The sequence below is a fragment of the Theobroma umbraticum genome, unplaced genomic scaffold (genome assembly GCF_002168275.2).
Source record: "Theobroma umbraticum cultivar Fairchild unplaced genomic scaffold, ASM216827v3 scaffold_30.0, whole genome shotgun sequence".
NCBI classification, from domain to species: Eukaryota; Viridiplantae; Streptophyta; class Magnoliopsida; order Malvales; family Malvaceae; genus Theobroma; species Theobroma umbraticum.
The window spans coordinates 8,897,111-8,921,765 of NW_018397254.1; the positions used below are offsets into that span (position 1 = coordinate 8,897,111).

At 37.0% G+C, this 24,655-nt stretch overlaps 5 protein-coding genes across 7 annotated transcripts; 1 reads left to right on the top strand and 4 right to left on the bottom strand.

The window, feature by feature from the left end:
• Positions 1-21: 21 nt before the first annotated feature.
• On the bottom strand, positions 22-5,904 carry LOC110429067 (GATA transcription factor 17-like). Of its 2 annotated transcripts, none has more exons than XM_021444957.2 (11): positions 5,039-5,904; positions 3,874-3,960; positions 3,652-3,785; positions 2,734-2,829; positions 2,521-2,635; positions 1,681-1,740; positions 1,452-1,520; positions 1,150-1,218; positions 708-776; positions 397-474; positions 22-278 (listed from the first exon to the last, which is right to left on the bottom strand). In XM_021444957.2, exons 1-11 carry the CDS (start codon positions 5,273-5,275, stop codon positions 231-233), a joined length of 1,062 nt encoding a protein of 353 aa, XP_021300632.1. In that variant the 5' UTR covers positions 5,276-5,904; the 3' UTR covers positions 22-230. The 2 variants fall into 2 exon arrangements, with proteins under 2 accessions (XP_021300632.1, XP_021300639.1); XM_021444964.1 differs by lacking the exon at positions 5,039-5,904 and adding an exon at positions 4,363-4,993.
• A 527-nt stretch (positions 5,905-6,431) lies between these two features.
• LOC110421699 (GATA transcription factor 28-like) lies at positions 6,432-10,942 on the bottom strand. Its single transcript, XM_021435349.2, has 7 exons — positions 9,962-10,942; positions 9,031-9,114; positions 8,803-8,936; positions 8,582-8,704; positions 8,318-8,423; positions 6,977-7,048; positions 6,432-6,861 (listed from the first exon to the last, which is right to left on the bottom strand). The coding sequence occupies exons 1-7, from the start codon at positions 10,283-10,285 to the stop codon at positions 6,763-6,765; spliced, it is 942 nt and encodes a 313-aa protein (XP_021291024.1). The 5' UTR covers positions 10,286-10,942; the 3' UTR covers positions 6,432-6,762.
• A 132-nt stretch (positions 10,943-11,074) lies between these two features.
• Positions 11,075-13,497, top strand: LOC110421707 (costars family protein). Its single transcript, XM_021435362.2, has 2 exons — positions 11,075-11,297; positions 13,077-13,497. Exons 1-2 carry the CDS (start codon positions 11,217-11,219, stop codon positions 13,272-13,274), a joined length of 279 nt encoding a protein of 92 aa, XP_021291037.1. The 5' UTR covers positions 11,075-11,216; the 3' UTR covers positions 13,275-13,497.
• HEN4 (RNA-binding KH domain-containing protein) lies at positions 11,317-20,855 on the bottom strand. Of its 2 annotated transcripts, none has more exons than XM_021435330.2 (7): positions 20,043-20,855; positions 18,656-19,387; positions 18,285-18,560; positions 17,573-17,869; positions 17,353-17,435; positions 16,912-17,023; positions 11,317-11,821 (listed from the first exon to the last, which is right to left on the bottom strand). In XM_021435330.2, the coding sequence occupies exons 1-7, from the start codon at positions 20,646-20,648 to the stop codon at positions 11,606-11,608; spliced, it is 2,322 nt and encodes a 773-aa protein (XP_021291005.1). In that variant the 5' UTR covers positions 20,649-20,855; the 3' UTR covers positions 11,317-11,605. The 2 variants fall into 2 exon arrangements, with proteins under 2 accessions (XP_021291005.1, XP_021291013.1); XM_021435338.1 differs by lacking the exon at positions 11,317-11,821 and adding an exon at positions 15,817-16,140 and having other exon boundaries at positions 20,043-20,854.
• Positions 20,856-21,421: 566 nt separating this feature from the next.
• Positions 21,422-24,113, bottom strand: LOC110427696 (Inositol monophosphatase family protein). Its single transcript, XM_021443287.2, has 3 exons — positions 23,232-24,113; positions 22,389-22,785; positions 21,422-22,193 (listed from the first exon to the last, which is right to left on the bottom strand). Exons 1-3 carry the CDS (start codon positions 23,646-23,648, stop codon positions 21,793-21,795), a joined length of 1,215 nt encoding a protein of 404 aa, XP_021298962.1. The 5' UTR covers positions 23,649-24,113; the 3' UTR covers positions 21,422-21,792.
• Between the last annotated feature and the right edge of the window lie 542 nt (positions 24,114-24,655).

Consider the following 24,655-nt stretch of genomic DNA (forward strand, 5'->3'; position numbering starts at 1 on the left):
TTAGTATGGAAGAGGCAGAAATGAGCAAGGCACAAAATATTATTCACATTATATAAAAAAACAAAAAGCCCGCGTTAAGTCCAGCAGCTCACGTACAAGGGAATTCTATGTCTATAAACAAAACATCTCTGGAAATCTATTGTTAGTCAATACCAGTTCTGCTCGATCAAACATGTCATAAAAGAAACCTCCACCTGGAAGATTGAACTTCACATACATATCGCAACATCTTAAGTCCCAGGCCACTCGGTCCCAATGTTGGTATCATCGATGTCCACCTGTAAGTTTTGTATTCATGAACTTGCAGAAGTAATAACATTTTTGGCTATTAAGCCCATCTGAAGTAGATGGTTAGTCTCCTATATGGTTGATGCCAGGTTGCTAAAAAACCACTACCTGCTCATCAAAATGTGAAGGAATCTCAAAATCTGACCCAGAGGCATCGGCAAGCTCTTCCAGTGTTTCCTGCATGTCCTATTGCACGTAGACAAGCTTACTTAGAGAGTAAAATATGCCTTTGAGAGCTACTCTTAAATGTTCTGCACCTAAGTCTTTGAACCAAAAGAAGAAATAGTAACTCTCCCTTATGCAATTACTTAAGAGAACACTATTATTAGTTAAACAACAGAGCTTCTTAAACAAATACTGGAATAAATTGTTTCTATCAAAACCAGTTCAATTTAATTGCTTGTGAACCAACAGAATACCTCATCATCAAGGTTGACTGAGGAATTCACCACTTGGATGGGAAAAGGATGTGAGTTTTCTGCAAATTCCTGCATATCAGTAGACAACATATGATAAATAAAAAAAAAGCAATAACTTGCAGACTGTAATTCTAGGTAATGAACTTGTGCAGCAACAAGACAACATTACTATTGAGAAGTTCAATACACTAGGAGACACTTCTGTTATATTTGATAAAGGCTCATTATATAGAAGATAGCTTCTTAAGCATCTCTATACGACAAGGTTCAAACAAGACCACATCTTTGCCAGCATGGCATATAATGAACTCAATTTGATCGTCAATACCCCAAAAATTCTTGGTACATCGACTTTGAAATATCATATGCCATTCAGAATCTGGCTTATAATTGGAAAATCACGAGTTGAATCCCTCCCATCCATCCATTAATTGAATCTCACCTGCTCGTTTGATCTTATCAAATGATTTACAGAATCCAAATGTACTGGCTTGGTATCTTCTGGGCTTCCCTGATGATAGAAAATGGAAAATTCCAAAAAGTCATGCCAGGATGAAGCATCAGTAGTCTGGGTTTCACAGTTTAACATTGCTTCTATATATAAAAAATATTACATTAATGGCACAATAAAAAGAAAACCAAAGTAAAAAAAGTGCATAATTCTTAGTGTACGAACAAACTCAGCACTTGCAAATTATCATGTTACATTCATGTTTGCCTAAACTGATCCAAGGAAATTGATACCTGCTCATCATCGTTGGCAAATGAATTTTCAGGTTCCATCGTTGAACGCTTAGTATCAGTTAGAGTTTCCTGTGAGATAAAAAGACTTATTTCTGAAGCGAATAAAATGCCTTCCTGGTTCACAACTAGAGAAAAAAAACACTAATAACAACTGAGAATGAGATTGCTATAATTAAGTAAATACCCAGTGGTAGTGAATAAGAACACATCAGTATCTCCATATACATACCGGCTCATTTGAATCAAAGTGAGCATTCCTCCCTCCTTTTCTAAGATCTCTCAATGTTCCCTAGAAATCAAAAGACATAGTGAACAATATGGTATTATTATTATTATTGTAATAGATACTTAAGCATCTACTGGCCTAGTAGGAATCTCAACATCAAGGAAGAACCAGGTTGATCACAAAATGAAGTTATCATGCCAAAGAGATTCAACAAGAAATGTCAGAGCAGGGCCAACGCATCCCACGACCCTAGCACCCCCCAATATCCCATTTTGTCCAAATGCATGCATTATTTCCCATTTTCTACCATTATCAAAACTACCAATCAGCATCATGTAATTGCATATCAAGTGCACTCTCAGAGCCAAGATTACTCTCATAACTTTGGTTATACTTTTATCAGCCTGCTATTTCTATAAGACAATGTCATAATCCAATTAACCATGTTCAATCAATGGTAGACATAGAGGTAGGCTAGCTTGTATTTAAAATAATCTAAATAAATGTTGCATGCATCATAGATGTGAAGAAGGTAATACACTCCTCCCAATAGAAAGGAAAACCAACCCCCAAATAATTCAAAATCTGATAATGACATTACCGTAGAAGGTTCTCAAGTAAGATTTGTCATAGACGGTTGTCATAGCTTGTAGCTACAACTGTTACAACAGAGTATAACCTAAACAACCAACAAAAACTAGCAAAAGCCAGTAAACTTTAATAACAAAATTAAATTCAAGTTTGACTGTTTCAACCATGCATAACTATGTCATCAAAAACTAATAATAAGCAACTGAGAAGTGAAACTTCATACATAGCAATTTATGACTATTCTACACCTACCTTGTTTGCCCACATAAGGCCACAAGCATTGCAAAGTGTTCTCGGACCAGCTGGCCCCCTACGCATCGCTGGAGTTAGCTTCTCACTGATCCCACAATGATGACATCGACGCAAACTGATAAGAAAAGCAAAAATGCAGAACAAAAACCATAAATGCCACCATTAACGCAAGTCACATCAACAAGAAAGAAACAAAGTAAGCTTCAAACTCACGCAGATTCAGGAGTGCTGTCGCTTTGATCCCAGCTTCCATCAGCCGAGTTGTAGCACTCCTTCAATGATGCAAACTGTCCATTCTTACGATGCATCCTAACAGACAAAAGCAAATTTGAAGTGCACTTATAAAGCTGGGGAACAAACAATAGAAGTGCATTGGAGATGAGATAGTTCCTAATTTACCGGCTTGAGGAAAGCTCGCACACTTGTAGAATGCTACTATAATCTTTATTTATTTATCTTCTTAGTACCTCATCTCCAGAGCATACAATTAACTATTTTAAGACAAAAGGCAAATTTGAAGTGCACTTACAAAACTGGGAAACAAACAATTGAAGTGCATCGGAGATGAGATAGTTCCTAATTTACCAGCTTAAGGAAAGCTTGCACACTTGTAGAATGCTGCTATAATCTTTATTTATTTATCTTCTTAGTACCTCATATCCAGAGCATACAATTAACTATTTTAAGACCCTCAATCGAATATTGAAAAAGCTTATCCCTACAGAATCCAACCTATCAAGTAAACCTATCAAAATAGCAGGTAACAAAACCTAAATGAATGTTCATGACGAATTCCCATTTTTAACTTTTAAGTTTCCAAAGAGGCTTAAAAGAAAAAAAATTCCAAAGAGGAAAAAAAAATGGAAAATGTGTACCAATGACATCCTTAAGAAGAATGTATCAAGCATCAATGACACCAGAAAGTTAATGAAGGATCATAAAGCTATTTTCTAACAGCTGGATAACAAGCATAACGAAGACTTGAAAGAAGAGACCTTGTCAATATGTCTTATAATTATAGAGCAACAGCAGTAAGCTTTATCACACGAACAAGCTAATTAGCTTATTTAACTTCTGATGACTAAAATCCCAGTTGAGTCTAAGAGCTACTTATCAACAAACACGACATACCTCTGAGCAACCTCTTTTCGGCAAGTATAACGAATTTTCTTTTCAAAGCATCTCTCATTCCTCTTTTCACGAAATCTTACTAGTGAGGCAATTCTTCGTGAAAGCTTTGAGTCTTCTGAAGAACCACCTACAACCTTGAACATATCGTAAGGAAATATTAACAACCGAAGGCATAGATTCAAACAAAAATTCACAGAGAAATGTCGTATGCATATAGGATACCTTGACCTTTTCTTGTAGTAGAAACTCAGAGCTGGGCACATTAGTTGATGCACCACGTCCTCCCAGTAGTAACAAAACTGCTTGCACCTGGGAAAACAATGCCAGCAAATCAGAATATAAAGACCCAATTATTCGAGAAGGTTAAACTTATTTCCTTATGCTATATCTAGTTGAATCAATGGTGGAAATCGTTTTACATCATCTAATATAACCCCTTCCCCAACTAACAGGGAAAAAAAAAAAAGAAAAAGAAAATGGACAAAAGCTTAAAGCCTCATATAATATAACTAGCTAGTTGGGCTGAGGTGAGCTGAGAAGTGAACATAAAAGTTAAAACGAAAATTCCCTTTTTACATGTTCAAAATCAGGATAACCTATGAGGCACACCAACACTGCCCTTAACACCAGTAAGAATTTTAATTACTGCTTATCCACAATGGTCATCCCCACCTCAGTAAGAAACAGATGATGTCAATCTCATTTACCCACCCCATTGCCATTAGTGGAATAGCGCATTTATATGCCATAAGTCCACCCAATGGAATGAAACCTTTTCCCTTCAAAACTGCAAGAAGTCCTGAATGTCTGATGAAAAAACAGAAACAAGTAAACAATGACCGATAAAAGGCATGCACAACTAACCCTAATTAAATTATTTACATTCCAAGACTTTTGAAAGCAATCCCGAATCATTGCAAAGTCAGATATAGGAGCTCCGTAAAAATTATTTAGATTGTGAACAATTAATCTTAAACCTATAACCTCAGAAAAGTGGGCAATGTACATCATTATCGATTTGGCATCATCTTAAGTCTAAGATAAATCAGCAAAGCGATCACCAAAGACAAATACAAAACAGGCTCTCATAGTAAAATACAAAATCTCCTCAGTTAATATTAAAAATGGCAATACCTAAACAAATATAACTAATCTCAACAGCAAAATTCCTACAGTTTGGCTGTATTTTATAACTCATACTAATTCACAATTCTCAAGGGCTATCCTCCTTTATTTTATAGTCAGGCAAGAGTAACAACACAAAGGTACTTATCAGCCTACCGTTTAACTCTCCACATTTCCAAATAAAACAGTATAACAAAAAAAAGAGTCCACATGCAACCAAACTATCAACAGCCAGAACCAAAAAAAAAAAAAAACTCAAAACCTTTTCCGGAGTAACGGCAGGGAATACATAGACCTCGCCCTCGAATGCTATGGTTAGTTCACTGGTTCGAGTCGCTTGAACAAAGCCTCCAACTCCATTCCCATGGCTCACTGAACTCGCTACACCATTCATGACCAGCTTGTGAGCTCCACTAAATTCTTCCCCCTCAAATCCCCCATCATCATATTCATCTCCAAACGGTCTCGCTAGCAGTCCCCGCTGGTTCACCGTATCCATTGCTAGACCATCACACAACTAAAACCCCCACCCTCTTTTCTCTTCTAGAACTTGCTAAATAAAAAAAATTCTAAAACCCTAACCCTAAAAAATTGGATGAAAAAAATGGTAGAGAATTAAAAGAAGAAAGAGAGGAAGGAAGCAGCTTTGTTGAAGTGTAAATCTGGTTATTTGAATTAAACCCTAACACATAATACAGAAAGAGAGTTTGTTTAAGTAGTAAGATAATGTAAGAAGCCAAAAACGGATAAAACAGCAAAGTATTATTAAATAAATAAATAAATATTTTAAAGGTCTGATCTGATGCTTGCAGTACAGTTTTAATTACACGCATCAAAACTGTGTGTTTCCTACAAGAGACTCCATTGAACTGCTTGATTAGGAAACTTGGGAAATTTCCAAATTTCTCCTTTTTCTTTTGTAATTTTGGTCTTGACAGAAGAATAGATCGGGGCCGTTGGATGGCGGGGCTAGAAGGCGAAGAAATCTCACCTGCGGAGTGGGATTGGAAGGCGAGTCTTAGCCGTTGGATCAGATCTGACGGTTGAAAGAGTGAGGTTTCGTGGGGAATTGGGAATGGTTACCGTACCAAACCGTAGAGTGGAGAGAGCGGTCATTGAATAAAATTATCCAAGAATTATGAGTGAAGGCATCAAATCGTTGGATTTTTAACTTAACTTCCAACAAACAAAGCTGTTTTCTTAACAGCTGTACCATTTATGATAGCCGCCGAGACAATGATGCGAGGCAATGGCAACCAATTTTTGGCCAGCCAAGGCAAAGTCGACACTAGATCCGTAGCCATTGTTATAATCATTTACTAATGTCTTAAGGATTAATTATACGTGTTGTTGATTGTTAGTAGTACTAATTTATAACAATCAATGCTTCATAGTGTTCATTTAGATTGTTAAAAAACACAGTTAGAGAAGTGATTGTTAATAATCAAAGACCATGTTGAGTGAGAAAGTAACATTTCTCTTTCTTCAGTTAAGCAATTATGACACCCATAGCAACACCCACAATGCTCCACTCCACCCAATTCTAATGTCAATTAATCAAACCCAAGTTGTTGCCTTGTTCGTTGAGCATCCATCAATGGGCAGAATTGAGAGGAAACCAGAAAGGCAGAGCGGCTAAAGCAGCCCTTCTTTGGAATTGGGACATTCAATGATGCAACTTTTGTATGAGAAGATAGCAAATTGTCAAAACATGCTGCTACTTTCAACTTTCAACATATATGGAAGGAAGGAACAACAATTGTTAACGTTAAAAGTGACACTTTTAAGTTTTGTTCTTCCTACTCCTAAGCTACACAGACTAATTAGGCTGCATCTAGCAATTTCACAATTATTTACATGATGATCCAACGCAATGAGCCCATATATACAGTTGTCAAACGAACTCAATATTACAACAAAGTTTGACATCTGCCTTCAAACAGCAAGTAGCATAGCACTCACCAAAATGGAAGGAGCCTTTTTTACTCATCTTTCAGCAGAAACAGCGGAGTTATCTCCATTAGATGAAGATATAACATCTGTAGTCACAGTTACAGCCTCCGAGTCATTAGCTTCAGCATCACTCTGATACCCATGAAGTATCAATGTAATCAGATACACACAAAACTTGGCAAATAACTTAACGAAAACAATTAGTAAACCCACTATGATCAAAATTGTTTTATGAAGTCTGAAATACCTGCTCAGTAGGCTTTGCAGATGCATCCTCGATTGGTATGGTGGAAACCTTTGAAAGGTCTCTCAAAACACCCTGCAAACCATAACTTCCCAAGTGAATGACCAAAAGATCATATGTGATTATTGACGATTATAATTTTCTAAGAGCTAAGAATTATCCTCCGCAAGTTAATAAACTTCAGAAGACATGGTTTATTGCTATATCCTCTTCTGAATCTCATTAATCAAATTAAGATATGGTGGTGCCAGAAACATATTGACTGCAAGCAGAAAACTGATCTCAAGGTTATATCTTGTAAATTTTGATTTTATGCTTGTCCATTCCCTTATGGAGCTTATGGAATCATTTTATTAGACTTCTATATTAAAGCATCAAACAAGATAAGGCTAAGGGTTAGTCTTGGGCTTTTGAGAACTTTAAAGTTTACTTGATTATGCACCCAAAAAGAGGATTTTTCCTAAGTTCCCATCTAAGAAACTGAAGACATGATGGCAAATCAAAATGTTGCATCTGTTGCTATAACGGCAGGGATGGTCCATGGCTTTCCATCACAATGAGTTGTCAAGGAAGCAGCAACTCAATTATTCTCACCAATTCGATTATCTATAAGACTGTAAAAGGAAGCCTTTGATCTTTAGAAACATCAAAAGGTGATCATGGACAAAAATAGCTCAAACAAGATAGCACCTTAGTTTGGTACTCAAGCTTATTTATGATGTTGTTTGCTAATTTTGAATCACCATCAACTCAAAGCCTAAGAATGAAGAAACTGATATTTCACATCGGATCAAGTAACTGATTCATGAAGTGACAAATACCCATCATGTCTTTAATGAATGTCCATGAAATAACAAGTATAATTCTGGCTGATTTCCTGACCAATAAGTTTTCTTATGTTTCTTACATACAAAGAATAATCGATCCAGGATTTTAGTTTGCAGCACACAAGTAATTAATTTTGATAAAACTTAAAAGACTTTGAAAGAGCTAATTTGTCAAAATTTTAAAATTTGAAGGGTGAAACTAAATTTGCTTGTAGCAGAAGGTTTCATCCACCTCAACTTTCAGTTTTAAAATTTTTATAATCATAATTTCACATGTGCATTAAATATCTTCTGGACTAATTGAAATAAGCTTCACATGATGATTATGGGTCATACTCATTGGGATATGCTTTAGCACTCAATCATAATGTTGTGTGATTAAATATCTTTTTAATACAAAGAACACATATTTAAGAAAAAGTAGGACAGTCAATCATCTCACAGTATGCTCTCTTGAGTCTGCATGCAATTAAATGAGGAACAGACTTATGAAGAACTCTTTCCTAGTTTCACAAACCTTATTTGCCCACTTGAGTCCGCATGCATTACAGAGCGTCCTTGGTCCGGCAGGTCCACGACGCATCATAGGAGTGGACTTAGAACTGATTCCACAGTGTGTACATCTACACAGAAAATTTATGTGAAATAATGACAAAAAAAGTAACGAAGAGAATATACAGAAGGCCCTTTCAATGGTGCATGACAAACAAAATTTATAGTAAAAACTTGAAACGCCAATACAATGATAAATGAAAAGAAAGCAATTTGAAAAGCTACTCACGAAGTCTCTTCCATGCTCTCATCTTGTCCAGAACCTGGTGTCACACTCCAGCCTGAAGAGGCTGAGGCAACTTCATCAGAAATTGCCTTGGATGATGTGAACTGGCCCTTCTTACGCTGCATCCTGACAAACCACACCTGGCATGTTAAAAAGTGGCTAGAAGAACAAGCTCCAATTAAAGAATGATGAGGAAAAAGAGGAGGAACTGATCATTGGAATACCTGAGAGCCACTTCTTTCCGCACGGTATAGCGGATTTTCTTATCAAAGCACCGCTCTTTTCTCTTCTCTCGGAACCGGTTTAAAGAAGCAGCTCTCTGTGGTTGAATTGCCCTACCAGGAAAGTCACCCAGACCCTAGGGGAATGCAATAAAAGAAGTAAAATACAAAACAGAAGCTCCTTAGAAAAAGTAGTTACAAGATAACTTGCATGTTTGATCTAACGCATACCCTTTGTGTAACAGGAACTGTCCCCAATGCAGGAATACCTGACGGGATTTCATATCCACCTAGAAGTAACAACACTGCCTGTACCTGTAAAAATCAAGCACAAAAAAACTCTGAAGTTCCTCTTGTTTCTTCTTCGTATCTGAAACTGCAAGTTCTAATAGCACTCACTTCAATTCTTCTATTACAGTTTAACATTCATATACATCATTATTTTTACACGACGAATTAAAAGTCCATGACAGTCTCATATCAAAATCACCTAACAATGAACTGTACACTTGAATTTACATAACCAACCCCTGACAAGTAAGAAAATGAGAGAGGTCCATGACTGGTGTAACTCTAATTAAGAATGTTACAATAAAACAGTCACAAGGCAACATCAAAATAAATGTAACTACCTAATCAACAAAACGAACAAAGCCAGATTCAATAACGATGATAACTAATACCGTAACACAGCCATCTTCAATGAGCAGAATCCTTTTTGCAAAAACCGGGGCAAATTAAAAGCAATTGAAAAAATTAATGGGAGCCCAGATGGTAAGTCTATTCTCTTCGACACGAAACATCTTTAATAAACAAGTGCACAGCATACCAACCAGTAATGACTAAACCTGACTAGGAAAAGAAACTTTATGTAAATTGGGGGGGAAAGAGGAAGACTTTTCTTCATTTGAGTGAAAAGAAATTATGCATAACCCACCACATTACTTTAAAGAAAGTAATTGAGCAATTCACTATATAAGCCAGGCATAGATGCAAAAACCAATCCTTTTCAGCTATTAGCATTTAAACACAAAAGGCCGCTAGAAAATTCGCCAAATTAACAAATAAACTCAGTAATTCAACAAATCAACCTATAAGCAGATGCAAAAAGTAAACACTGAAAAGAAAATTTAGCATTTCTTTTAAAGGAAAAAACCCGAACCTTATCAGGAGAAACAGAATCAAACACATAAACCTCTCCTTGAAACGAGAGGGTGAGCTGATCAGCGCCGCCATTACCGGGAACGACGGTCAAATCGGATCCTTGACCATAAATATTGGCATGAGAAGCTTCTTCCATGCCATTATTCATAACCGTAACAACGCCGGTTGTCTCTTGGTATCCAATCTGGGGGTTATCAACAGACTCTTCCCCTCCTCCACCGGTTCCGCCTGGAACGTCGTCGTCTTCTTCTTCAAGGTTTTGTTGCATGTTCATGGCACCTGAACCGTACATTGATGTTGGCTGGTGATTCGAATTTGCCATCTCTTTGGCATCGAAATTACCACAAATCACAACCAGAAAATCTCCAAAAAAAAAAAAGCAAGGGAACAAATCCTCAGAAAGGGAACAAAACTGCGGTTAAGAAAATTAATAATAACTTACTAATTAAAATTTTATAATGAAAGAAAATGTCTTAAAGTATTATTATCCAGGGTTAAGGAAATTATTATTTTATGTGAAGAATTCGAAGAAGGGATGGAATCAATGGAAGAAGAAGATTGGAGGAGGAAGGAGGAGATGAGAGGGAAAAGAAACGCCCCTAGTAAATGAAGATATTTACGGTTGATGCCACTGGGAGTGGAACGGCCACTCGCTTGATAAACGTTGGGGATTTTTAATTTTACCAAAACAAAAAAAAAAAAAAGAGAAAAGGTTGGGGATAGTGGGCTGACTGCAGTAAGGACAGATTGACGTGAAATGCATACCGATTTTGCGGTTTGGGACAAAATAAAAGGAAGCTTGAAAGGGTTTTTGATCGAACAACCGACCGGTGTATGAAGGGTTTAAAAAGCGACACATGGCTCCATCAGGACTCTTCTTTATAATAATTTCTTAAAAGCAATTGGGACCTTCCCAGCACAACTGTTGGTTAACGACGGGTCTAAATTGGGCTGAGATGAGAAAAAACTCATTTGATCTGGTGGGCCGTCGTTAGTTGTAGCGTAAGAGAGACTCCAGTCCACTTTCGACACGTGCAGTGTCGGGCACACCAGATGGACCCTCTGTGCACTAACCAAATCCTACCCAAAAGGAAACAAACCAAAACCGAAAACAAAGAAATTCATACCCTTGGTTATTTTATAGAAACTGGAGCTATAAAAGCATGGATACCTGAAAACCATAAGCTCGTATAACAGAACCACACTCCAGACGGATAACTTGTACTATTGTTTGTAAGAAACAAGTGAAGACAATGAACGTAGAAGAGGAGGTCGAGCGACTCAAGGAAGAAATCACTAGACTTGGCAAGATCCAACCTGATGGTTCCTACAAGGTTTCCTATCTGACTTTCTCCTTTCATTTCTGGGTTTTTTTTTTTTTGTGGTTGCTATTTCGACATCACATTCTCCTTTGATTTGGATCTTCAATGCTTTCCATTTCTTAGTTTGATTGATCCGTCTTTCCTGTATAGCTACGAAAATGAGATCTGTTTTTGTTTTTCCATTCTCAGCTTTACGGTAGAGGGTATGACTGACTTACATAGAAAGTTGAAATTTAGATCAAAGATAGCATGTACCGGGCGAACGTTCCTGTTCATTCCCAGGATGAACCATGGAAAGTAAAAGGAGGAGAAGCCTCTATTTACATGATTAATACTGCATAAGCTTTTGGGGGCTGAAAAACTGCTAAAGCATATATTTGCCATATATGATGAAAATTCCAAGTAACAAGTCGGTCTAGCTTATCACAAATTTCACTGTCCAGTCGTATCCTCCAAGAGTCACTACTTGGATCTTGAAACGCTTCTCCCTTGGCTGTTGTAGAATCAGTAGCAATATTTGTTCTATTCAATCCCTTCTGCAAAACCAATTAAATATAAATTTGTGTAGTTCGTCTGGCTAAAAGGAATCTATACAACAACAAATTGAAGAGAGCAAACCTGATTTCAATCAGCACTGCGGACCAGTCTTCAGACAGCCTGTGCTAATGCATGCGTCGAATTTCTAACCCACTAAAATTTACATGCCCCACTTACCAGTTTCTTCTAAATTCAAGCAAATGTGCTTTAAAATCGTATAAAAGGTATTTTAATTCTATAAACATATAATGTTCTTTATCTCTTGCTGAACATGATAAATGGCCGCTGCAAGACACCTTCATAGATTCACAGGCCCAGTCGTCTTAAATTTGAATTCTGAGTTTTCTTTGAAATTAGCAAATTTCGAGAAATCTTTGGGTTGGGTAGAGATTAGGTTTAGGTTAATTCTTATGAATATCTTTGCGGTGACAAATGCACAAGTTTCTTTTTCCTCCATTTTGCCTGGCAAACGCAAGTATGGTCTATTTTGTTCTATATTGGCTATTTTAAAGCACATGGTATAAGAACCATTGTGCCTTGCGATTTTGGGATTTTCCTTTTGATTACACTGAGTGGATGCTTTTATGTGAATTACGTGACAGAGCAAAGGCATTAGCTTTAATACCAATGCCTTAATTCAATGATAGTTTAAGCTTCTTTTAATTATTGTTTTTGCTAATTGAATCTTATGATTTGCATTTTGATTCTTACAACTGTTATAGAATAAAACAATTGTGAATGTAAAAAAACCAAAATTATATCTGAGAAGTAAATGACTAAGAAAGTAACACTAATTCAAAATCATATAAAACATCAAGATTTTTCCTGTCCTTGAAATTTCCAATTTCCCCTTTGCAGTTTGTACTTTCTCCTTTTTAAGCATCTCATAGATCCACACGGTTTTCCAGAATTACATACTAAATTACATGGCAGGGTTTTTTTTTTTTTTTTTTGCTTCTTTGAGTACTAGAACCAATATTATATCATTGTACTTGAAATTAATTATCTAATGCAATTAAATAGAAGTTATAGCTAACATGAAACCTGCTAATACCAAAAGTGGTAGAAGGTACCCTTTCTTATTTCTATATTCAGTATGGGGCAAATGCATATTGTCAATCATATAAAATTGCACTTACAATGTTGGATTGTCCATGGTAGAATTTGCCATTCCATGTTTTGTACACACACGTTGCTATAATCTACTTTTTCGGTATAACTACATAAAAAATTCTGTTGTTTCATGTGTTAAAGGTCACGTTTGGAGTCCTATTTAATGATGATAGGTGTGCAAACATCTTTGAAGCACTAGTTGGGACACTGAGAGCAGCAAAGAAACGTAGAGTTCTTACATATGATGGTGAACTACTGCTCCAAGGAGTTCATGACAATGTGGAAATCACACTCAAAGCAACACCACCACCAGCAACTGCAGCCAGCAGCGGCAACTGATGCAGTTCTAAAGAAATAAACGAACTTATAATTCCAGCAAAGTTGCTATTCTATATACTATTTCCATGTTCATTGAGCTTTAAATCTTGGTTAAGTATAACATTACTCTTGGAAACTCTTTGGTCGATAAATTTTTCCAGAGTGAGCTCCAACTGGTATACTACATCCAGAGATATATATGTTCTCTTACAATATATTCAAACTGGATACAGGGTTGTCTACATATATTAGCTTTCACTGGCATACACTACATGCATTTATTGGATAATTATAAACTATAAAGAAAGAAGAAAAAGAACAAGATGAGACAAAAAAAAAACAAATAAATGAGCAAAGAAATGAATTGCTTTGAGTAAATATTCTAGAAGGGTTAAATGTCAAAACTTAGACTTCTAATTCAGGAATATCATATTCAAACCTTAGGAAAAAGAGTGAGGGTTATGACATGAAAATAAACTACCTCTGAATTAGGTAATCAACTCTTTTTTTTTTTTATGGCCAAGTAACTCAAGACTCAGTGAAGTTGTATATATAACAAAAAGAAAAGTTAAAAAGCATCATAAAATAGACAAAAGACAATTGTGATATGTATGATAAAAAGGTGGAAGGAGTTGACGGCCGCTTAACATACAATTGAATTATTTTAAGACAAAGAACACATTGGAGTGAGGTTACCTAGAAGACCAACATAATTTGTTGGTAAAGTCGACTAAAGCCACAAAGAGGGGAGTTTGAATCTTGAATTTCAATCCTCTACTAGAAAGAAGTGCCATTCTATAAAATATAGATGCTCCCTTTTTTAGCATGGCATTTCAAATTCAGCCTGGAAGCATATCTTCCAAACTAAAGTTGTATAAGCAAATCTTCATACATCTGAACAGAGCTCTCAACTTAGAGATGAAATTTAACTTTACCAAAAACTTGGAAATATCAACCACAAAGCATGCTCAAAGAGTAGAAAATCTCTACTCTGAATATTTTCTGCTTGAGTCTTTTTTAAAATTTAAATAAAAAAAAAAAAGACATTCAGGCTGATACTATATTAATGTAGGATTAATATGTGCATCTATTTTCGACTATACAGTTTTATGACAAACTTACATAAGGAAAATCTAAGAACGTGTATGAGTTCTCTTCCTTTAGTCTTGCTTTTTGATTATGCCCATCCCCACACCCAAATTGCAAGTGAATGTTCATTTGAATTGTTTTGTTGACGCCTAACTTTAGGCTGACTAGATGCTATAGGGTGGCAAGAGCCATGCCGAAGATAAGGAAAGTCACTGAAAGTGACACAGAGCTGTCCCATAGCCCTCACCACCAGCCCAACTAACCATTAAACCCATAGCTTCTCATGAAGGGTTAGATGAATAGGACTAGTCTACACTGTCTGGAATACAAATAAACAATGAAGAAATAGGCAATGGTTTCAAGTTTTCTTCTCCTTTTGTGGAAAATATTAGGTTTAAATGGAAATTATCATCGTGATTGGCAAGTGAGGATGATTTGCTCAGGGGAATATCATAACTGTCAAAACTAGTAACTTTCAGTTTGATGGTTCTGGGTTCAAATCTTGGAAAAGAAGAGTGTGTTTGTGGGAGAGAGTTACCACTAATTGCGTAAATACAAAGCTTAGTGAACCTCCACAGCTACCAAAATGAACATTAAAAAGTGTTATAAGAGAGACAGATAATTCTAATTGTAATATATTTTAAAGAAGTAAATAGGCAAAGAGAAGAAAAATAGGAGTTAACAGCTTTTAGCAAAAATTTGAATTACTTGAAAACAGAGAGAGGGGGAGAGAGAGAAGGAATAATAGATATTAAATTACCTGAGTACCAACTTACTGTTCTAGTACAATTGGACAACTTCATCGGGTATGGGGAATTTGAACCTCCACTAGAGAGGATGTGCCATTCTATGATATATGAACATAGATGTTCACTTACACATACATTCTGAATTCCACCTCATCTTCTAGACTAAAATTGTACTAATGATCGATAAATTTTCCATATATCTTCACCAATCTCCAAACTTAGAGCAGAATATTATTTTACAAAAACTTGAAAGAATTAATCGTAGAACAAATTGTTCAAAAACATTTACTCTGAATATTCTCTACTTAAGTTATATATATTCCAGCTGGTTCTTTATTGAGAATTGGTGAAAGGGTTTATTTTCAACTAAAGAATTTCATATCAAACTTACAAGAGTACAATCTAAGAATGTGCGAGTTCTCTCCTTTAGGGGGGTTATATCATACATATCCATTTTGCACCAAATTGTTAGTAAAGATCCATTTGAAGTGTACTTGTGATGCTGAATTTAGGCTCACTAAGATGCCATAAGGTAGCAAGAGCCAGGCAATAAGGACTAAGGGAATGAAAATAACAAAAGAGTAGGCCCATGACCTCATCACTAGCCCAACTAACCATAATAAAATAATTTATTATCAATGGTTGAAAAATAAACCCAAAACCAGACAAGAAAATAAGTAAACAACTCAAAACATTGACGTCCATAAGGCATTTACTACAAAACATTTGGTAAATGATTAGAGACTAAATTATTGTTGCCAAAGAACAGGGCTTGCATAGATGGCTAGACTAGTGTACACTGTTTAAAAAAGAATTAAAAAAAACAGAAGAAGAAAAGCAACTAAATAGGCAACAGCTTCAAGTTTTACTTCTCCTTTTGTGAAAACATTAGGTTTAAATGAAAGATTTCAACGTGATGGACCAGTGAGGATGAAAGCTTGAAGGAGGCTCTGAGCCGCCTGGGTTTGATCAGGTGTCCCAGATATGACAACAATCCTGTCACTTGTTCCTATTTGAGGTTCATGCACTATGACCTTGGCACCAGAGATCTGATTGAAGAACACCAGAGGAAAAGTTGATGTTGATTTAAGATCAGATATCTCATAAATATTATACGTTGACAGCAATATGGTATCATAGTTTTTGTTAGAAAATACTTATTAATTCTCTCTTATTAATTTTCAGGTGTGAACAAACTGATAACTCAAGAACGTGTAAGAAATTCAGTGAAAGCTTTCAAACATATTGAGATCAGATATTCCAAAATATTTAGTTGTGAAATTTCAAGGCACAAGGCTTGTTCTTAACTGTTATACAAGAGGGTTTTGAACAGACTATTTTCAGTAATGATGTCAGAGTATGTTCTTCAATAGTAGCATGGTTGCAAATCAGTCATGATATTCAAAAAGCATTTTAACTTTTTCAATTGTTAAAGCAGGATGGATTTGTGAAAAACACACTTTAAGGAATGACTTTCATTACTTTCATTACTTTCTTTACAGTTGACTTGAAGATATATGTCCACCTAGGAATTTTATCAAATGGATGTGGTAATGTCATTTTAGTTTCGATTGCCTTTTCAGTCTCAGATTCTTGTGGTTTGATTTATGGTTTTTAGGTAGTGTCATCTAGGTTCTTCATTAAGCTCTATTGAGAACTGAGTTGTCTAAAAGGTGATTGTATAATGCTCTGTCAAATAGGAGCAGCCACACACTCCCAGAACTGCTCTAACCTACTAAATATAGCTCCAAACATTTTTTTTCAAAACAACGCCACTAAAAGAATACACCGAGAATATAATAAAAAAATTTGCATGTTACCTCTCTTAACCGAGACAGATTGCGACCATTCTCCCCGTAAACAGAGTCAATAACATTCTCAGGAACTCTAATCTCTACAGTTGTATTTGTCACAATAGCAGATCTGTTTCCACTGCAAAGATGAGATGAAAGGGTCATTAACTAAGATGATATCATTTAAAATGCTTTCCTGCTACACAATCGCCTCTCCCAATTTTATCTGCCCCATATAACACCATTAAGAAAAGCATTAAAAAACTACACCAATCATCAAAATCCAATCCACGTTTAAGTTCAAACTTCGAAGCAAAAAACAAAAGGAGGGGGGGGGGGGGGGGGGAGGGATTACTTAGCAGTTAAACACGTGTAAATTCATGATTTCAATAAATTATGCTTTATGAACACTCATTGCAAGGTGCATTTGTGTGTGTTAAGACACAAATTTTGTAGTATGCTACCCACCTGCCAAGTTCAAATCCACCTCTAAGAGAAGTCAATCCTCTGCCAATATCTGTGGTGCTCCTTGGATTCAGCACATTAGCCGTCTGAAATTAAACAAAGCCACAGGTAAGAAAAAGGTGCAACAATTTGATTCCAGTGCGTATTTTTTCTGTTCCTGAGTGAGACTATAGGTGCATGCATGTACATGTCCTGTCTGAGAGAGAGAGAGTAAAGAAGGTACCTCTGATGTCCATAACCCTGGTGAATAAGGGCAATCTAAACTACGGGAAAGTCCAAAGGAATCCATACTATTCGGTGCCAATGTAGTATGCCGACTAAGATTATGAGAAACACCACTTGATACTTGCAGCCCAAGAGGGGCAGTATCCATCAATCTTTCATAAGGACTGGTCTCAGTTAAAACAGCGGAACCACTTTTTGCTCCAGCATTCTTCAGTGTGCTAGAAAATAGGTTATCTCGTAGTCTACCGGTAACATGATATATAGCATCTTTCACATTCAAATACCCTCCTGAAATCTGTGAAACAAAAACTAATAATAAGCAAATCATGCCTTACGAAAAACCAGGCTGATATAACTTTTGGAAAATCACTCATAATCAAGCATAAATAATAGTTTAAGCTACAATGTATCTGCAGAAAGAAATATACGGAGATCTTTCCTCAGCCAGAATCAACATATGATGGAACAGCTGGGAAATATATTAGCTGAACTCAAAACAGTCATATCATGGAACAACAATGGTGGGGCAACCTAAGGTTTAAAAAGATCATAATGTCATGATTTCGTTTGAACTTTAACCTCTGAAGTATTAGAATCATTTGTCCATATTTCTAGGAGATAACTCTTTGATTGAAAATCAGAGAAATTTACTACTTCCCCACAACACTGTAAGATTTTTACAAACATAATCAAAGAAAGCTCCAGCGCACCTGCACCACTTGGTCATTTTCAGTGACACACTTAGGGACCTGGTCAGTTCCCAAAATTCGAATGCCGGTACCAGTCACTTTACGCATTTCAGAAATTATTGCCCCTCCTTTTCCCAACAGACAGCCAACTTGGCCTGATGGAACAACGAGCCGAGCTGAGACATATGAACCCTTACCTGAGCCTGAATCTAACCCTTTTTCAATTGAAGCCTCCAAAGCTCTTACAAAAACAAGGACAACAGCCTTTTGTGCTGGAGAATACTGTGATTCTGGGTTCTACAGGACATCAAGTCAATAAAAGTCTATCAATAACACAAAGACCACAATCTAAATACAAGCAAAATGTCATAAAAGATGACAACATGACTGACCTCTGATGCAGTAACAGTTACCAACCGCTCATCACAATCATTGAGTGTAGGTCCAATGGTAATAGTAGTTCCTGTATCACTTTGAAGAGCCTTAATGATTGCACCTCCCTTTCCAATAACACCCCCAACCCTATCACTGGAGCAAAGAATTTTAAAAACCACTTCCTGCTGCAATGTTGTTGTATCCAAAGGAGAAGCACTCTCAGACTCTAGAGACAAAGGATGAACTCTGGTGGCATAACTGATAGAGCTACTGGATATAGTAGGCATCAGGGAACTACGCTGTGAAAGATGATCTATATTCAGATCAGGTAAAGCCTCCTGAGAAACAACATTAATAGGTCTACGCAAGGAGTCTTGCGGAACAACATCAATAGGTCTATGCAACGAGCCCTGTGGAACAACATCAATGGGTCTGTGCAATGGCTCCTGCGGAACACCCTCAATAGGTCTGTGCAAAGTCTCCTGGGGAAGTACCTCAATAGCTCTGCGCAAAGTCTCCTGAGGAAGTAAGTCAATAGGCCTGTGCAGAGTGTCCTGGGGAAGTAAGTCAATAGGCCTTCGCAAAGTCTCATGAGGAAGCAACTCAATAGGTTTACGCCAAGCCTCTGAAGGAACTGATTCAATGATCCTGTTTTCAGTTATCCTTGTTTTATTGACAGGAGGACAATCTTGGAGGCGAAGTGAGACAGCAACAAGCGCTTTCTTTACAGCTAAAACACCTCCTTCAATCTGCAGAATACACACAAGGGAAGAAATAATGTTTCCACTTAAGTATAACAAAAAGAACATACTTTCAAAAAAAAAAAGTATAACAAAAAGGAAAAAGGAAAGCTTTACGAAAATGAGAAGGTTTGGCGACACTAGTTACACTATATAGAAACTTTCAACCAAAATTCCAATTTCAACAATAGTTCTATGTCCCATTTACATGAGGAAAATCAATTTCCCCTTCAGAATTTGCCCCAAATTTTCTTCCCTTATTGTTTGCTAACAACCACCCTTACTGGGCACTTGTAAAGGTGCTGTTTATGGAAATATTTCGATATTAAATGCCACTGGTTGATCGTTAACTAGTGGCAGGAGCTGCTTATGGAAATAAATTATTATTAACGCTGGGGTGATTGTTAATGCAATGAGTTTCCACACATTGACGGAAGAGAATTCCTTAAAACATAACCATAACCAAATAAACTAAAACCGCCTAAAAGGAGTTAACAACTATGCATTCTAAGTTTGCCAAGTTAGAAATTTGTTCATTAGCCACTTAATCAAGAATCTAATTGCCACAATGGACAAAAAAAAAAGCAACTTTTCAAACACAAAATGTAAAAAATTCCTAAGACCAGAAACCCTAATTTAAGAACTCCCAACACAAACCTCTTACCTCCACAATCTCCTCCGTAGGGCTGGCACAAGCCGGTAGCTTATCCGTCAAAACCCTAATTTTGGTCCCAGTATCTTCCCTTATCTTCTCCACTACCTTACCGCCTTTCCCTATCACGCTCCCAACGTGCTTAACCTCCGCCAATAACCGACAAGAAACCATCACCAAGGCCGCTCCATCGCTCTCCGCCGCCACCTCCAGAATCCTCTCGAACACTCTCACTAACGCCTCCTGAGCCTTGGACACATCGATTTCCTCAACGCTACTACCGTAACCATTGCCAAGGCTACCTGAATTCAGTACAATCTTGGTATTAACAGCATTCGGGCCTATGACGGTAATAACCCGGTCCGGGCTTTCAGCCGGGGCATCCTCAATTCGGATCCTGGAACCGGTAGCCTGTTGCAGTTGCTTGATGACACTGCCTGACTTGCCGATGACGCCACCGACACGGGACGCGTGGCAGAGGAGACGGAAGGCAACGTGGCCAGGGGGGACAGGAAGAGGAGTAGCCGGAGGCTTGGAACGCTTGGAGGGTCCGTTCAAAGAAGGGGTCGCGTCGGGCATGGCTCGCTTTGTTGGTATAGAGAAGAAGGTGCTGCCCATAGCAAATTCAGTTGAAGCGATTAAAACTCAAGAAAGTCAAAAACTCTCTCTCCCTTTATACATATAATGGGTTAATTAATTAATCAATTATTTGATTGATTTGCGAACAAATCAATACTAGCATCCTCGTTTTGCTTCTCCAAGAAGAAGTTGCAGAGACAAAAAGCAGAGAGAGGGTTTTGGAGCTCGTTTCTATCGTGCATTGAAAGTTGAGATTTTTGAAAGCAAGGAGGCAGCCTGGGCCCAGGGGTCAGCTACTGGGCGCCAGCCGAGCAAACTCAGTTGTACGCTGTCGTTTTAAGGTGAAATGTTTGGTTTCATGAGAATGGATCCAACGGTGAATACGAGCCGTAGAGGTTTTCTAATTCCAACGCGTTTTCGTTATCCATTTTTCCTAGTCGTGCTTTTGTCGTAGTCGCAGATTTTTACCATGTAGTGTGCGTGCTCCTAACTGTACACTGTTTTATACCCTCCTTGAAGGATTTATACCCTTCCTATCTGTGCGTCACATGCGAGAATATATAAATACATTATTATTATTATTATTATTATTATTATTATTATTATTATTATAGATATAAACATATAGGAATTATGCAAACAATACTTTTTTTACCCTAAAATAAAAAAATAATTTTATTGTTTTAATTAAAAATAATATCAACTGTAAAAACTCCAAAGCAAATATAAATTTCAATATAAAAATGAAACAAAATTTATCCATATAAAAACTAAGGCCCAACTGATCCATAACAATTAAAGCCCAAGAAACCTACTAAAACAATAATTTTTTTAATTTAACCTATTTAGAATAATGTACAAGTTGATAAGAGTTTAGAAAATCAAAATACAACTAAGGTTGCAACACAAATACAGAAACTATGTCTTTTTTCCTTTTACTGTTGGATTGGTTCTTACAACGACCAAACTCAACTTGTAAGAAGTGTGTTGCTTTCACATTCGACCTTGTAAAGCATTACATTTTGCTCTTCCTGAATCACATACAACTCTCGATTATTGAAAAAACAGAGAGAAAAGTATCAACAGTGGAGAGGAAGAGCTGTCATGTGAACTCGTAGAGAAACAGAGCAACAGAGCAGAGCTGGTTTCATATACATCACATCTGCTGGAAAGAACAAAGTCATTAGACTTCATACCCAGGGTTTACTTTCTGTTGAACATCTTCATAGCTTTCCAACTCATCCATATCCTCCAAACTCCCCAAAAAGAGAGGCAGTCTTTGATGCAGTTTGACTGGTTGGATGGAAAGAATCCTACTTTTACCATCCGAACCTTTGCCTCCAGCTTGCTCTGCAAGAAAACTGAGAGGGTTTGCCTCATACACCAGGCGTAGATGGTCCCTTGGATTCATTGCCAGTCCACCATACAAGAGAGTCCTATGGAAATCGGCTACCAAAGAACATATATAACGTGCTGAATATTTCTTAGGGTATTTGCCTTTGCCTTGTCTCACTGTGTTGATATATTGCCTTAGACCTTCAGGCCAGTCAAAATACCGTGCATCATTAACAGAATATATTTGACCTGAAATCATTGAGTAGCCAGCCCATCATTAAAGGGTTACCATTTAATCAAACTGATAACATGGAGACCATCATAAGTAATAAAATCCAAATAGAATTCCCTTGAATTTGTGAAATCAAGAAGTAAAAATCAGATTAATCTAGTTTAAATGAATTAGTGAGCATAACATTTCACCATCAAGATTCTGCATGTTACCTCGAGGAGGAATTCTAATGCTTGGATGTGTGAGAATAAAGTCCCCCGTTGAATGATCTAGTGTAAATGCGTGCGTTCCAGAGCCAAAGCTAGCACAGAGAATTGTGGCGGATGAATAGAGAACATAGCCAGCAGCTACGAGCCTGGTTCCACTCTGTAGGGAATTCAGTGATGCCTTCTCCTCTGTTGGTAGATGATCTAGCTCCACAAGTCGCTTATATATCCCAAAAATTGTTCCAGTGGGAATGGAAGCATCTATATTTCGAGAACCATCAAGAGGATCCAATACCACCACAAAAGGGCCATCATCATTTATCCAAATAGGAGCATCATCTTCTTCTGAAGCCATGACTGAAACCTTTGCTGAATTTCTAAGAGAGGACAATATGATTTCATTCTACAGAACAAGAAATATTGGCAGGTCAGAAATGTCTGTTAACTTTCTGATACTTTTCGCTATTTCATGAACAAGTCCTAGTTACTCTAGAATACATTTTGACAGGGAACATCCCAAACCAAAAATTCATTCAATTACATATTTACATCTTTAATATCAATCAGCTTCTGGATCAACTCAACTTCTCAACCAGAAATTTCCTGCTGTAGACAATTCATCAAATCATTTACAATGATACCATCACTCATCAGAAGACTAGGAATTCATGTCAACTATGATCATATATGAGCCACATTTGATACAAAGACCTAGAATCAGAATAATAGGCAAACTATTTAAGAAAATATGCCCAATAATAGCACCACCAAAATACTATTGAAAGGGGAAAAAAGAAGAAGCAATGCTCTTAAAATTCAATCATGAAAAATTAGCATAGCAAAACATACTGCCACAATATCGAGCGGCTTTGGCTTATCCCTGTCTGAACCACCAGACCCGGATGTGCCGGCAGAAAGACCTGAATATTTCCCGAGAGCAGAATTAAAAGGAGAAGCCACGAGAGCAGCAATTCTCTTGCAAGCATATTGTATATGATAAAGCAAAACCACTAACTCATCTCCCACGTCTAGTCCTCCTTTGCCAACATACTCCATCAGTGTAGAAAACCCATTTGCATCACCACCATCAGCAGTCGTTTGCATCTGGGACTTAGCCACAAACCCAGAAAAAGAAGCCATTTTTGGTGGGGCGTACAAGCTCAAGCCGTCTCTTAGACAAAATTGCTGTTTTCGAGGGAAAGGATGAGACTTCAGAGGGAAAAGTGGAGATGGGTATGAGGTGGTGGGTAACAATAACTGTTGCATATTAGTAAATGGAAATTATAGAGGTTGTTTCATATGTTAGAAGATTGAAGTGGAGATGGCAAATGTAAACATGGGATCAGAGACTGGAGACAGAATTCTTCAAAGGAATTTAATGTGGATTTTTGGTTTTGGATTTTGTGTATCAGTGTGGAAGTGAGGTTGGGAAAATAGGTAAATGGAAGGGATAACGGATAGTAATTACCTCAGTTGTGGAGCTTAAATCGGTTGTCTTAGCTGCGTTATATTGAGGCCAAATATCTTTGTCTTTTTCTTCTATTTTTACCAAAATTATAGTAAGAACAAAAAACGGCTCAGGGAAGACTTGGTTATCTCTTTATGGAATTTAGAGCCTGTGCTAGATAGTAAAATGAAGCATTTAGAACAGTTTTTGTTATGATTGAGGCAGAATGAAGAGAGTACTACTTTGGCACCATGGTCCTTATCGTTTATTAGTATTTAGAGAGTGTTTGGATACTGTTCAAAAATTCTTAGTAAGAAAACAATTTTAATGGTTACTTAGAAAGGATTGTCAAACATCGATCAGTTTTTTTTTTGTTTTTTCTTAAGCAATGAGGAAAGTAGAAAAGAAGAAGAATAGTTACACAGTTAACATATTGCTGTCTCAGTATGTATCTCCTTTTCAATCTTCTTTGTTGGGCATCTGTTTTACTAATTTTTTTCCCTCTCTTTTTACCAGAAGAGAATAAGAAAGTTCATTTCAGGTTTTACCTTTGCCTTTTGCCTTACAAGTTCCCCAACCAAAGCCATCAAACATATCCTTTTGGAAATCCCAGAAGGCAAGATCCGTAGCCCTTATCATCGACAGGAAAAATGTGTCACATCCAAATTTTCTGATGTACCCTGCATCATAGCTGATATTTAGACTGGTATAATCGAGGAAAGTTGAAAATGAAGCTCTTTACATAAAAAATGAAAGAAAATTATGGTGGATGGATCCGCACGTTTGTATCCTCTTACGAATCTTGTTGACTTGTCCACTAGACAAC

What these genes read in the sequence shown, in the direction of transcription:
- LOC110429067 (XM_021444957.2), bottom strand. Translation starts at nt 5,275, where the DNA reads ATGGATACGGTGAACCAGCGGGGACTGCTAGCGAGACCGTTTGGAGAT. An exon ending in CGAAAAGAGGTTGCTCAGAG is followed by an intron (nt 2,830 to 3,651) that starts GTATGTCGTGTT and finishes TTTGTCTGTTAG; the next exon opens with GATGCATCGTAAGAATGGAC. An exon ending in CTTCACATTTTGATGAGCAG is followed by an intron (nt 279 to 396) that starts GTAGTGGTTTTT and finishes CAAAACTTACAG; the next exon opens with GTGGACATCGATGATACCAA.
- LOC110421699 (XM_021435349.2), bottom strand. Translation starts at nt 10,285, where the DNA reads ATGGCAAATTCGAATCACCAGCCAACATCAATGTACGGTTCAGGTGCC. An exon ending in GAGAGCATGGAAGAGACTTC is followed by an intron (nt 8,424 to 8,581) that starts GTGAGTAGCTTT and finishes TTTTCTGTGTAG; the next exon opens with ATGTACACACTGTGGAATCA. An exon ending in CTGCAAAGCCTACTGAGCAG is followed by an intron (nt 6,862 to 6,976) that starts GTATTTCAGACT and finishes CATGGGTATCAG; the next exon opens with AGTGATGCTGAAGCTAATGA.
- LOC110421707 (XM_021435362.2), top strand. Translation starts at nt 11,217, where the DNA reads ATGAACGTAGAAGAGGAGGTCGAGCGACTCAAGGAAGAAATCACTAGA. An exon ending in AACCTGATGGTTCCTACAAG is followed by an intron (nt 11,298 to 13,076) that starts GTTTCCTATCTG and finishes CATGTGTTAAAG; the next exon opens with GTCACGTTTGGAGTCCTATT.
- HEN4 (XM_021435330.2), bottom strand. Translation starts at nt 20,648, where the DNA reads ATGGGCAGCACCTTCTTCTCTATACCAACAAAGCGAGCCATGCCCGAC. An exon ending in TAACTGTTACTGCATCAGAG is followed by an intron (nt 18,561 to 18,655) that starts GTCAGTCATGTT and finishes GATGTCCTGTAG; the next exon opens with AACCCAGAATCACAGTATTC. An exon ending in ATCTGTCTCGGTTAAGAGAG is followed by an intron (nt 11,822 to 16,911) that starts GTAACATGCAAA and finishes TTGGTTTTGCAG; the next exon opens with AAGGGATTGAATAGAACAAA.
- LOC110427696 (XM_021443287.2), bottom strand. Translation starts at nt 23,648, where the DNA reads ATGCAACAGTTATTGTTACCCACCACCTCATACCCATCTCCACTTTTC. An exon ending in AGCCGCTCGATATTGTGGCA is followed by an intron (nt 22,786 to 23,231) that starts GTATGTTTTGCT and finishes CTTGTTCTGTAG; the next exon opens with AATGAAATCATATTGTCCTC. An exon ending in CATTAGAATTCCTCCTCGAG is followed by an intron (nt 22,194 to 22,388) that starts GTAACATGCAGA and finishes CAATGATTTCAG; the next exon opens with GTCAAATATATTCTGTTAAT.